The sequence below is a fragment of the Olea europaea genome, chromosome 13, assembly GCF_002742605.1.
Source record: "Olea europaea var. sylvestris chromosome 13, O_europaea_v1, whole genome shotgun sequence".
Lineage (NCBI taxonomy): Eukaryota > Viridiplantae > Streptophyta > Magnoliopsida > Lamiales > Oleaceae > Olea > Olea europaea.
In genome coordinates this window covers 9743330-9756237 of record NC_036249.1, presented here as the reverse complement: position 1 = coordinate 9756237, position 12908 = coordinate 9743330, and the positions used below count along the sequence as shown (strand labels likewise).

The following is a 12908-nucleotide window of genomic DNA, read 5'->3' as shown; positions in this document are numbered from 1 at the left end:
ACCCCCATCCCCTTTTTCATTGAGTCATTGAAGCGAAGAGTAGTACACAAGCCTCTATGTAGGTCATTATCGAGTGAGTCACGATAAGACAAGTTTGTGTTACATTGTGCACTTATTTGTGTTTTTTGTTGTACGTGATACTCTAAATTTGACTTTGACAATGTCAAATATTAATTTTTTTTTTTTTTTTTTTTTTAAAACTCTCTGCCTTAGATTGTTTACAACGAAAAGTATTTATTTTTTCTTTTATATGCGGTTTTATATGATAGTTAGCATATATATTTCTGAAGCCAATCCCGTAGAAGGAGAAGGAAAAGGAAAAGGAAAAGGAAAAGTTGTCATCATCCGGAACAATTTGTATTAAGTGGTACTAGGCTGCATAAGATGTCTCAAACCAACTGGGAAGCTGATAAAATGTAAGCTTTCTTCTAATACCATTGAAATTTTTTCCCCTAATTTTATGTGGGATTTTTTAGACTTTCCTTTTTATGGCTCTATTTAACTGTTTTATCTTAGATTTGTATTCTGGGTGTTTTTGGTTATGAAAATTTTGGTCAACCTCTGGGTAAAGTTCCTCTCTTTATTACATGGGTATCTTGATTTTTACCCATTTTCATCTTGTGTATTTTAGGGTTCATTATTTTTTGTGTTTATGGCCTTTCAGGTTTTAGTTTAAAACAATGGTATTCTTTTATTATTCATTGCTGATTTATTTTTATTAAGAAAGTATTAGTTGGTTTATTTTGTCAAACTCTCAGTTATATTCATTTTGCCTTTCATCTGGTTTAATGGTATTTAAATTTTCTGTTGTTTGTATATCAGTGTTTAGAGTTATCTCGTGATGGTAACGTTAATTTTACCTTTAGGCTTTTATATTTCTCCTTTATTGCTGTAGTATCTCTGATTGGATTGATAGTTGTTTTCCAAATTTTTTAGTTTTTATGCTTGTAAATTGTTTGAGCTCCATTTTTGTTAAAAATTATTTTGGAATAGTGATTTTTTTTTAAGAATGTGTGGTTGAGAAATAAGAAAAAAATTTCGATTTGCATGCAATATTATTTTATTGAGGAATTCGTGGTTGAAAGGAAGAAAGAGAAAAATGTATTTTGATTAAAATGGAGCTCAAACAAGGGCTTTTTTCAACATGTCTTATGACAAATGTCACTATTGATACGAAGATTTTGGCCATTTTGATACTAGGTTGGATGTCTATATCCATGATTATTTAGTTAAGAGAGATTTAAAGGCCTCGGCTCAGGCTTTCCAAGCTGAAGGAAAAGTATCATCCGACCCCGTTGGTAAGACTTCTGAAAGTTTTTTGTTGTCAGGAGTTCCATTTCCTGATTCATTTTTTTTTTTTTTTAATCTTATGTATTTCAGCCATTGATGCTCCTGGTGGCTTTCTCTTTGAATGGTGGTCAGTTTTTTGGGATATATTTATTGCCAGGACAAATGAGAAGCACTCGGATGTTGCTGCATCTTACATCGAGGTCAGTTAAAACCTGAAAGTTTAGAAACTCGGTCGATCTTCATCCTTGTTCTAGTTGATTTGATAATATAATGTGTAATTTCTGATGTAAAAAAAAAAATAAAAAATAAAAAATTGCAATTGAAGGTAACTGCGCATATCTCATTTTGTTGATAAGCTTTAATTTTCATGAATTGCATAAAGTATTGCTGCTGAGATGAATGACAAACTTACCAAGTAAAATTTTAGCTGATGAGTATATTTATCCCTTCATGTTATGTCGAATTTTTTCTTCTTCTTATCTAATCGGTTTTGTCTAAGTTCGTATGTGTATATTGCTACTGCCAATACCATAAAATGCCCAAGTCTAACTCCTTACATTTGAATTTTTAATATTTGTGTGCCCATCTTGTGGAAAGTGTTAGAAGGTTGAAGTTCATATGATGCTTTTACATTATTGCCATCGAAAATATCCGTCAGGCCTTGTATTTTTTTGTCATATCTTTGTGCCATAACTCAATATGGAATCTCTATACGTAGCCTGAAAGGAACTTGTCACCTGCGATGTGAAGCTTTTTTATTAACACGAGCATAATGCAGAATTTTTATTTTTTATTTTTAAAAAACATTGTATTTCACAGTGTTAACTGTTAAGAAATATGTCATCTCCCAGAAAATTAATAGAAATTGCCCATGACATCACCTATGGACTCCATGTAACTTTGCGTGTAACTGGCTATATTTGTTACTTGCCATCTCCTTAGGACCATATTTTCTTGTAGTCAACAAGAAATTATCAAGTGCGTGTATATAATATGGATGGCATACTCTTCCATGATTTGGAAAAGCAAAAGTAGATTGCATATGGTTCAGAAAAACCTTGTTTTTTGGGTGGGGGTGGGGTGCTAAGAGGAGCAAGCATTCTGAGGTTGAAATTTAATGCAATTACTTCTCCATGTGATTTAAGTTCATTTCCTTAATTTTCCACAAAGTTTTAAAGTGCAGACTCAGCTAGCGAAGTCGAGGGAGCAACAGCAACATCAACAACAGCAGCATCATCAACAGCAATCTCAACAGCCACAAACTCCACAGCAGCACATGCAGATGCAGCAGCTTTTATTGCAGAGGCAAGCTCAGCAGCAGCAGCAGCAGCAACAGGCACAACAGCAACAAGCACAGCAGAGGCGAGATGGACCCCACCCGAATGGTATGGCTAATGGAATTGTTGGAAATGATTCTCTCATGAGACAGAATTCTGGGACTGCTAGCGCGTTGGCGACTAAGATGTACGAGGAGAGTTTAAAGATGCCTGTTCAGAGAGATTCTTTGGATGATGCAGCTTTGAAAGTACATGTCAGATCTTATTGTTCGAGAAATATGATCTTTTGTTTCAGTTGCTTATAGTAATATTGTTTCTTTCAGCAAAGATTTGGTGATAATGTCGGTCAGCTTTTGGATCCAAATCATGCTTCAATTTTAAAATCAGCTGCGGCAGCTGGCCAGCCGTCTGGGTACTGTACTGCACGATATTCATTTATTTATGGGCATCTGTTCATATAGTGAAACTGAAACGTATTCTCTAGTGATTTTTGCACCAGGAATCATTGTGGAAACTCCATGAAATGAATATTATTGATTCATATGTATCACATAGTAGAAAGTTTCCTGATTAAATGTTATGAGTTATAAATCTCTGCAAATTTCCCATTTCTCCCTCTTTGTGGGTGTGTATCTATGCAAATGCACTGTTTATGTTTTGGTAAGTATTCTTAGTCTTTACTTAATAGAGTGAAACTGATGTGACTTTGTGAGGTTATTGCTTGGCTTTGTGGTATTACTTGAGACTACTATAAAAAAAATTATTTCATGTTAAGGAGGAGGGATGCAGTGAAGCATGATATAATCTTTTATCTTTATTTGATATTACATCGATCCTAGATTTGATCGATGGTATCATTGTACTATCCATAGCTTCTTATTGGCATCCACGAATTCCTATCATTGTGATGTTATTGCTTGGTTTTGTGGTATTACTTGAGACTACTATAAAAAATTTTATTTCATGTTAAGGAAGAGGGATGCAGTGAAGCATGATATAATCATTTATCTTTGTTGATATTACATCGATCCTAGATTTGATCAATGGTATCATTGTACTATCCATAGCTTCTTATTGGCATCCACGAATTCCTAATTTCAGGCAAGTGCTGCACGGTACAGCTGGCGGCATGTCTCCTCAAGTTCAAGCTCGTAGCCAGCAGCTTCCAGGGTCTACACCAGTCAGTATTTTACTTTCCAATGTTTATTTCTTTTGAGAGAAGTGTTACACTAATTGTAACTGAACATGCCTGTAATCTCTTTTCACATTTTTGAGTGAACAGGACATAAAAACTGAAATGAATGCGTCAGTACTGAATCCCAGAGCTGGGGGTCCTGATGGTTCCCATACTGGAATTCCCGGTACTCTCTGTCTATCTGTTAGTTTGAAATGACCATTATTTCTATTGCTTCATTCGTTCAATGGCAAAAATAGTTGAATACGTATTTGTATTTTCACTCACACTTAAGAAATAGTTGTATTATCATTTTGGAATGAACGTAATTTCTGTAATGATGGATTGATTCGATGACAGAAACTTGATTGTGTATTTGTATTGTCGCTCATTGCACTTAATTAAAGAAATATTTGTATATCCATTTTAAGTAAGATCTCATTCTAGATATGTTGGTTAGACGAAGCTAGATGAATATAATTTTGAAACGATAGCTAGATTTCTGTCATAATATTTATGGATGTGCAAGGTGATGCTGTAACAAATATAACTCTTTGTTCTAGGTTCAAATCAAGGTGGCAACAATTTAACATTGAAAGGATGGCCACTAACTGTAAGTATATTATGGTTCAGATGCTCCTCTCCTCAATTTAGTGTAATTATAAATTGGTTCCTGTGAAGTACCTTCTCAAATACTTGTTTTATGATCCAATATTTGGTTATGTAGACTTCTACGAGCTGTTCTACCATTCCCCCAACTAAACATGGATATTTTCTCCTGGTCTTTCTTTCTTTTTCTTTTTTCAAAGGGATCGATGGATTTTACCCCTCCCCCACTCCTGATATATTAAGATTAGAGAGATTTGGCATAAACTTCGGAAATATTTCTTCATTAGGTAAAATTCACTTAGATGGCACTATAGTGGGAGTGTTGTCCAGAAAGGGCTTTATTGAAGTTTTTCCTTTATTTATTTTTAATTAATCTTTGTTGTTTGGACATCAGAAATTTAATTAGTGCTGGAGGCTTTGTGTAGGATGTTGCTCTGTAAACTGTTAAACAAGATACTGAGCTGAAAGCTTTTCCTATGGAAATGTTAGCATTTAACAACCGCCTTCATGGGGGTTTATACTGTTAATATTAACATATTTTAATGGTCTAATACTAATGTGTCTCCTAGGAGTGGGATTCGACAAATACTCGTATCTTCCTGCAAGGCCACGTCTTTAGAATTCTCTATGAATTGGTTTGTCGAAATTTTACATATACTTTTAACTGAAAATGGTTTCCTCTGTTTCTTTGTAAGGCAGGGAATGTTATTATTTGCAATGCGTTTGATGCTAACTTTCTTTTCATCTCTCTTTGTCAGTCTCAGTGTTTTTTGACTTATTTGCCAGGGTCTTGATCAGCTTCGCCCTGGACTTCTTCAACAACCAAAGTCATTCATGCCGGGTTCTCAGCCCTTTCATCAACTACAGATGCTAGCACCCCAGCACCAACAGCAGCTTATGCTTGCACAGCAGAATATGACCTCTCCATCTGCCAGTGACGTGGACAGCAGAAGGCTGAGAATGCTTATGAATAATAGAAGTATGTCTATGGGGAAGGATGGCCTTTCTAATTCAGTTGGTGATGTAGTTCCTAATATTGGATCACCCTTGCAGTCTGGTTGCCCCTCTTTGACTCGTGCTGATCCAGACATGTTACTAAAGGTGCCCTTTTCTTCTGAGTTGGCATCTGTATGTGTTAACGGGTCATGCTTGGTATGGTGCATTGGATGGTATTGAACAGTATTAAAAAGTTAAAATCTTACTATGCCCTTGTTTGAGCCCCATTTTTCCATGAAAATGCATTCTTCAACAGGATTCGACCCCACTTCAGTCAAACGTTCTTCAATAAAATAATATTACACGCAAATTCATGACTTTTTATTTTATTTTTTAACCACATTTTTACACTATTCAAAAATGCATTTTTTGACAAGAATGGGGCTCAAACAAGGGCTATATTCTCAACTCCTGTCTGATCCAGCATTGTGTTCCAAACTTGCCTTTAGTGTTTAAATCTGCAGACTTTTGGTATGGTGCATTGGATGGTATTGAACAGTATTAAAAAGTTAAAATCTTACTATGCCCTTGTTTGAGCCCCATTTTTCCATGAAAATGCATTCTTCAACAGTGATTCGACCCCACTTCAGTCAAACGTTCTTCAATAAAATAATATTACACGCAAATTCATGACTTTTTATTTTATTTTTTAACCACATTTTTACACTATTCAAAAATGCATTTTTTGACAAGAATGGAGCTCAAACAAGGGCTATATTCTCAACTCCTGTCTGATCCAGCATTGTGTTCCAAACTTGCCTTTAGTGTTTAAATCTGCAGACTTGTTTGTGGCTTGACAATATATTGTCACAAATTTTCTCACAAGAAATATGTCTTTGAAAGTGTTGAAGGATTCTAGGTTGATTTAAGTAACTGAGACCATCCATTTATTGTGTAGTTGAAAATGGCCCAACTGCAACAGCAAAACGGCAGTCAAATGCATCAGCAACTTCAGCAGCTTGCACTTTCTGGTCAGCAACCCCTAGGTTCAAACCCCAATCTTCAGCAAGAAAAAATTATGGGTACCAGCAGTGTGACTGGTGATGGTAGCATGTCAAATTCCTTCCGGGGAGGTGATCAGGTCTTTCCTTTTCCTTCTTACCATTAAAAATAAGCTGCAGCATTGTATCCCGATATGTGTGTTTATTGTTTTCTGTATATCTGAATCGATAAATGTGTAACGATCAGGAGTTGGTGTTTAACTTTAATGAGGCTGCTTTTCTTGAATCTTTTAGCATTGAATTTTCAAGTATTGCTGACATCATGGGGTTGTTTGAGCCTCATTTTTCTCAAAAAATGCATTTTCAAATAGTGTTATGATGGAGAATGTGTGGTTAAAAAATAAGGAAAAGTTTTTGGTTTACGTGTATGGTTGAAATGGTTTCAAATCACTGTCGAAGTATTTTGATGAAAAAATGGGGTTCAAACGAGGGCTATATGTATCCCCTCCATATGCTTATCATACAGAAATGTCCTCATGCCTCAATTTTTTTACTTGTTGTAACTACTCTTCATTGTCGATAAGTCATTTGACAATTATCCATAGAATGACAGATTTCTCATTAGTTTATTATTAGCTTAACAGTTTTTACTTTTTACATACCTATACTTATAGATAGAAATTTTAAAATACCTTAGACATTCATTTACTGTTAGTTTATTAGTCGAGCCTTGTCAGGTTGAAGATTCAACATAGTCCCTCTTTTTCTTCAAAATAAAAATTACAAAATTTAGTTCTCTTTGGTTGAATGTATGAACTTACTAACACAATTCATCTGTGGCAAGAAATGTTCCTACATTTAATGTTCGGGAATTTTTGATCCGCAATAATTAACATTGCTTAGGTGCTAGTTTAGAGACATGCCAAAGTAAATGTTTATTTTATGCATGAAAAGGAGTGAATTTTTTTATTTTTGTTGTTTGATTTATATTCTTACCTTAACTATTACTTGTAAGGAAGTCATGTTTTTATTTTTTCAACTTTCTATTTCTTTAAAGCAATTTTAAGGACAAAGATAATTGGCATTTCTAAGTAATGTATACCATTTATTTGATATGGACAGTGATATTAAAGTTCCTATTGAAAGTTTGCTCCCTATTCTCCAATTTTTCTCGTCACTCTCTTTGGTTCTACATCAATTGATATCATAATATAGTTGTTCCTCCTACTAAACCCTTGTTGAAAGCTACGAGTTTCAGTATTTCTGTTGGCACAAAAACATCCGTTCACAGTATCTCTCGCTCCAAGTTTATTCATGATGTGTAGCTTAGCTTGCTGGAATTGAGTTCTACATCACTAGCATGCCATGATTCCTTCAGCTGATCAGAGATTACGGTTTGAATTTCATTAAAGTGTGTAAAAAAAAATTATTATTTATAAATTCAAATTTTAGGTTGGTTTGGTCATATGATAATGGATTGAAGGATTCTCTTTCTTCAAGGCGCAACATCTATAATTAGCTTCCGAGAGTGTGTGGTGCAGATTATTATAGTTGAATATTCTGATCCTAATGGTTGCCCGTATCTTTCTGTTAAGGAAGACGAAGGAAAAAAAAGAAAGAAATAGATGGATATAGCCAATAGATTATCATAATAATATACAAGTTATGTGCTTGGGAAAGCTAACTCTGCACTATTCTGGTGAGCCTGTTTTTCTAGTTCAATTGGACGGATGGAATTTCTCACGTTAAAGAACTACCTTTCTAAGTCATAATTCTCCAAGTATGATTATCTAGAATTGTGGATTATATTTACCAACCTCCAACAAAGCCGTACCTGTATCAAGTTTGCATTATCCTGAAAATAATACTTAACCAATACATGGTTAAGTGTCTTCACAATACTTATTACAAGCAAGATACTGTTAAGCCACTAGATTCTACACGGTTTAACAACCATTGGTTAGTTCATTTATACTATGTATTGAGATGGTAGTAATTCCCAAGTCCTAACAAGATCTTTCATGCTTTTCAAGGCTTCAAAAAACCAGACAGGAAGAAAGAGAAAACAGCCCGTCTCATCTTCAGGGCCTGCCAATAGCTCAGGAACTGCAAACACGACTGGACCATCTCCAAGTTCAGCACCCTCGACACCATCAATACATACTCCTGGAGATGTGATGTCAATGCCTGCTTTGCCGCACAGTGGCAGTTCTTCAAAGCCTCTAATGATGTTTGGTGCTGACAATAATGGTACACTTACATCCCCATCAAATCAATTGGTGAGAATAGTCTTTCGTCTTCTGCTTACAGTGAATTAAAATTTTATTTAGCTATATGTTCTCACCGAGGCACTGTCATTTAATTTTGGCAGTGGGACGATAAAGATCTGGTGCAAGCTGATATGGACAGTTTCGTGGATGATGTCGAAGAGAATGTTGAGTCTTTTTTGTCTCAAGATGATGCAGATCCTCGAGATACGGCTGGCCCTTGTATGGATGTTAGCAAAGGTAACTTAGATGCTACCTGATTAACTGGCTTAAGCCTATTCTATATATTTGAGCTTATAGAGTCCTAGATTTCTAAGTTATTTCTTGTCAACTGTGTTTGAGCTGGTATTGCACACACTTCGGTTTCTAATTCTATTCAAGTTATTTGAATTATTTTCAGCGTTCAGCTTTTTGTTTGTCACAGCATGTGGATTATTCGATGTATTTGGCACTTCCCTTTCAACCTTAATATCCAACACTCGAACTATAGGAGCATTACACCTGTATCATTTACTAATGATTGTATACTTGTCTATAAACAATGATGTAGATGTATGGAAAAGGAGCATACAATTCTTTTATGCTAACACTGCAACAATTTTTTATTATTATTTTTATTTATTTTTTTCAATTTGTTCCCGAGTCATCATGTGATTATTTTCTTTCATAAAACCTTAGAAGAATATAAGCTCTTGGAGAGCTTTCTTATGAGTGAGACTTGGGGAAGAAATTGAATTATAATTTTTTATCCAAGATATCTATTTAGTGTTTTCTAATCAAAATTACATGCTATTCAGGTTTCACATTTACAGAAGTGAGTTCCTTGCGTGCTAGTCCTAGCAAAGTCATGTGTTGCCACTTCTCATCAGATGGAAAGTTGCTGGCTAGTGGCGGTCATGATAAAAAGGTGGGGTTGAAAAAGTAGATATTTTCAATAAAAGAGCATGTATTTTGTATCCACTAATTATGCAACTTATGACTTGATGTTCGTCAGTGTTGAGTTACTTAGCTTTTGGAAATAATATAGAACTTTTCGTGATCATGTAGGCTACTTTGTGGTTTGCGGATACTTTGAAGCCAAAAACTACACTTGAAGAACACTCGAATTTTATTACAGACGTTCGCTTCAGTCCTAGCATGGCTCGCCTTGCAACATCATCTTTTGACAAAACTGTCAGAGTTTGGGATGCAGACAATGTTAGTCGTATATATTTTTATATATTGATCAGTTTTATTCTCTCCAGAACTTTCATTTCCTTGTAGGCTGTTATATTTTATTGCTTGAAACATTTAGTACCGTTTTCTATTTTCTATCTGGAAGATTTTTCTTCAATATGATAAAAGCATTAATTTGAATCTCAACCATTGCTTGATATGCGGAGGGTGCAATTCCCATCACCATTATTATGTATGACAGTGCACATTATAGGTGATTTCCGAATGATATATGATGTTATGTAAAGGATGTCATAGTATTGGTTGCAAGAGTAGTTACAGTGTCTCACTCTGCACCTGAGGTGTTTTAAGTGATCATCCTTTTACACGTGGGTATTAAATGTCTCTATGATGCACCAAACTCTTCATTCTTAGAACAATATATTGACATTAGGCATAACTGGATGGTATGTTGAGCTAAGCATTGAACTAAATTTTCGTGTTTCTAAAATTTCATGCAATTTTCCTTGTTTTCCTTGTGGTTTTTGAATAAATTTTATGAGAGATTTTAATTGATTTTAATTAATGACGTCCATGTATTCCTGCTGTTTGACTTGTATTGCAGCCTGACTATTCACTTCGTACCTTCACTGGACATTCAGCTGGTGTAACGTCATTAGATTTCCACCCAAACAAAGAAGATCTGATCTGCTCATGTGACGGTGATGGTGAGATAAGATACTGGAGCATTATTAATGGTAACTGCGCAAAAGTTTTCAAGGTACAAATATATATATATATATATATGTGTGTGTGTGTGTGTGTGTGTGTGTGTGTAAACACATACATATATATTAGAGACTGTCACTTTATGTGAATCAGTTGTCTAAATTTTGTTATCTGGTTGGATTAGGGTGGTATGGCTAAGGTTAGATTCCAGCCCCGTCTAGGGAGATATCTTGCTGCTGCCGCTGAGAATGTTGTATCAATATTGGATGCAGAGACGCAGATTTGCCGGCATTCACTAAAGGTTAATTTAATCTTATTGTGAATATTAGAAAAATGGGCATTAAATGATTTCAAAACGTTGGTGATTTATTTGAGTTGTGTTAGCAGTTAATAAAATACTAGACTTGCACCTTAACAGTTAAAAACTAAAACGCAAGCGTAATGGGAAAAAAAAACACCAAATGGATAATATTTTCATAGCACATATAATGGTATTTGCGAGGGAGGTATATATTGTACCTATTCAATATTCTTCCCATTATTAATTGAGACATGACTCGTTTGCTCTTCCAATGTGTGCATTATAAATAACGATATTATCATTTCAGGGTCACATGAAGACAATTCAATCTATTTGCTGGGATCCTTCTGGTGAGCTGCTGGCATCTGTTAGTGAAGATTCAGCGAGAGTCTGGACACTGAGGTCTGGCAGTGAAGGGGAATGTTTGCACGAGCTGAGTTGTAGTGGCAATAAGTTCCACTCCTGTGTTTTCCATCCGACGTATTCTACATTGCTAGTTATTGGCTGTTACCAGGCAAGTCATCTCTACTATTACATTTGATGCAGTTTACGAATTATTTTTCCCCATTTTTGCAATTATATAAAAATAGAAAAATGAAAAAGATAGTAGAAAATTCGAACAAGCTGTTCTGAGAGCAGCCTGTTGAGTTCACTTATGATATTTTTTTGGTTTTATTTTTATCCGTTTTATTTATTTTTAGTTTATTATTTTCTTGTTAAAAGGTGGGATACGATTATATATATTCACAAACCATGAAACTCTCAAATAGTGTGGTTGACGGAACTTTAAATGGAAAATCCTACCGTAGTTTGGGTCATGAACCTAACTAATCAGATGTTGAATAAACGGTCACTTGCCTCAAGAAGCTAGAAATCGATCTGAATGTGAGTGTGTAAGGTTCATGTTGACCACCGTCTAGCATAGAATTTCCCAACGAATGTTGCACAGTCATGATCTATTGTGACATCTAATTTAATCGCCCCACGTTCCATTTCCATTATGCTTATATTTGGCTACGCATAAAAACAAGTAGGAAGTATTATTTTGAACTTAAAATTTCAGGAGAAAAATAGTAGCTTGTAAAAAAGCTCAAACATGTTTGGCACAAAAATTTAGTTATATTTAACTTTAGAGCTTAATAATAAATTTCAATTCCTGATATTCCTTTCTTATGAGTGCATATTACTTGCGAAGTAGAAGCATTATTTTGGAAATCTCAGGAGAAAAATTGTAGCTTGTAAAAAAACTCGAAACATGTTTGGCAAAAAAGTTACTTATAATTAACTTTTGAGCTTATCAATACTTAGCAGTTCCATGAGATTCCTTCCTTACAAGTGCATATTCTACAGTCGCTGGAGCTTTGGAACATGAATGAGAACAAGACTATGACCCTTCCAGCACATGATGGATTGATTGCTTCTTTGGCTGCAGCACCATTGGCGGGTTTGGTTGCTTCAGCTAGTCACGACAAAGTTGTTAAGCTCTGGAAGTGACGATAATCTTGGCTTCTCTCCCTTGTATGAAAATCGCAGTCTTTTGTGGGGTCTCAAAGAATGCACTGTGTGTGTGTTTGTTTCGTAGCTATGTTTTGATTTTCATGGTACGAATTTTCTTGTAACTCTGACCATGGCCTCAGCTGCTACTGTTTATCAGCTGAATTCGTGCTTCCTATGAAATTCTACCCAGAAACAGCTGAAGCTCTTATCATTTTGATTAACCTTTCAAAACACTTTTAAGTAGCTTATTTGGCAGTATTTTGTACATTGTTTTGCTTTGTTGTAACTTCTAATTTTTTTTCTTTCATGGTTCGTGCTTGATAACGCTCAGATTCCAGGTGATAACTGAGAATGGTTGCTAGTTCACTACTTATCAACATATTTTAACTTATTTAAAAAATTTTCTAACTTTTGCCAAGGAAATTAGAAGGAACTTTTGCTTCTAATAGCTGGTTTAAGTATGGTAACAATTAACAAATACTCTCTAAAAGTTTATTTATTAAGTTTCTTTCTTTATATAAATATACTTGAATTGATTATACTGATAAGAAATTTTTGACAACTAAATCTACAAGCTAATGGCATGCTTACCAAAGATCAAGAATCCTTGTGATTTTAAGCAAATATTCTAAGTATTCAAAAATTAATTGATCAATTAAGTTGATATCGATG

The 12908-nt window shown here is 34.8% G+C and overlaps 1 protein-coding gene across 2 annotated transcripts; it reads left to right on the top strand.

The window, feature by feature from the left end:
- The first annotated feature begins 249 nt into the window (after window positions 1–249).
- On the top strand, window positions 250–12503 carry LOC111407543 (transcriptional corepressor LEUNIG). Of its 2 annotated transcripts, none has more exons than XM_023037102.1 (18): window positions 250–416; window positions 1201–1298; window positions 1381–1490; window positions 2474–2815; window positions 2891–2979; window positions 3669–3747; window positions 3850–3928; window positions 4305–4354; window positions 5137–5451; window positions 6245–6427; window positions 8321–8566; window positions 8659–8794; window positions 9352–9461; window positions 9602–9751; window positions 10335–10490; window positions 10623–10739; window positions 11047–11253; window positions 12090–12503. In XM_023037102.1, the coding sequence occupies exons 1-18, from the start codon at window positions 385–387 to the stop codon at window positions 12231–12233; spliced, it is 2643 nt and encodes an 880-aa protein (XP_022892870.1). In that variant the 5' UTR covers window positions 250–384; the 3' UTR covers window positions 12234–12503. The 2 variants fall into 2 exon arrangements, with proteins under 2 accessions (XP_022892870.1, XP_022892871.1); XM_023037103.1 differs by having other exon boundaries at window positions 251–416; window positions 1179–1298.
- The last annotated feature ends 405 nt before the right edge of the window (window positions 12504–12908 follow it).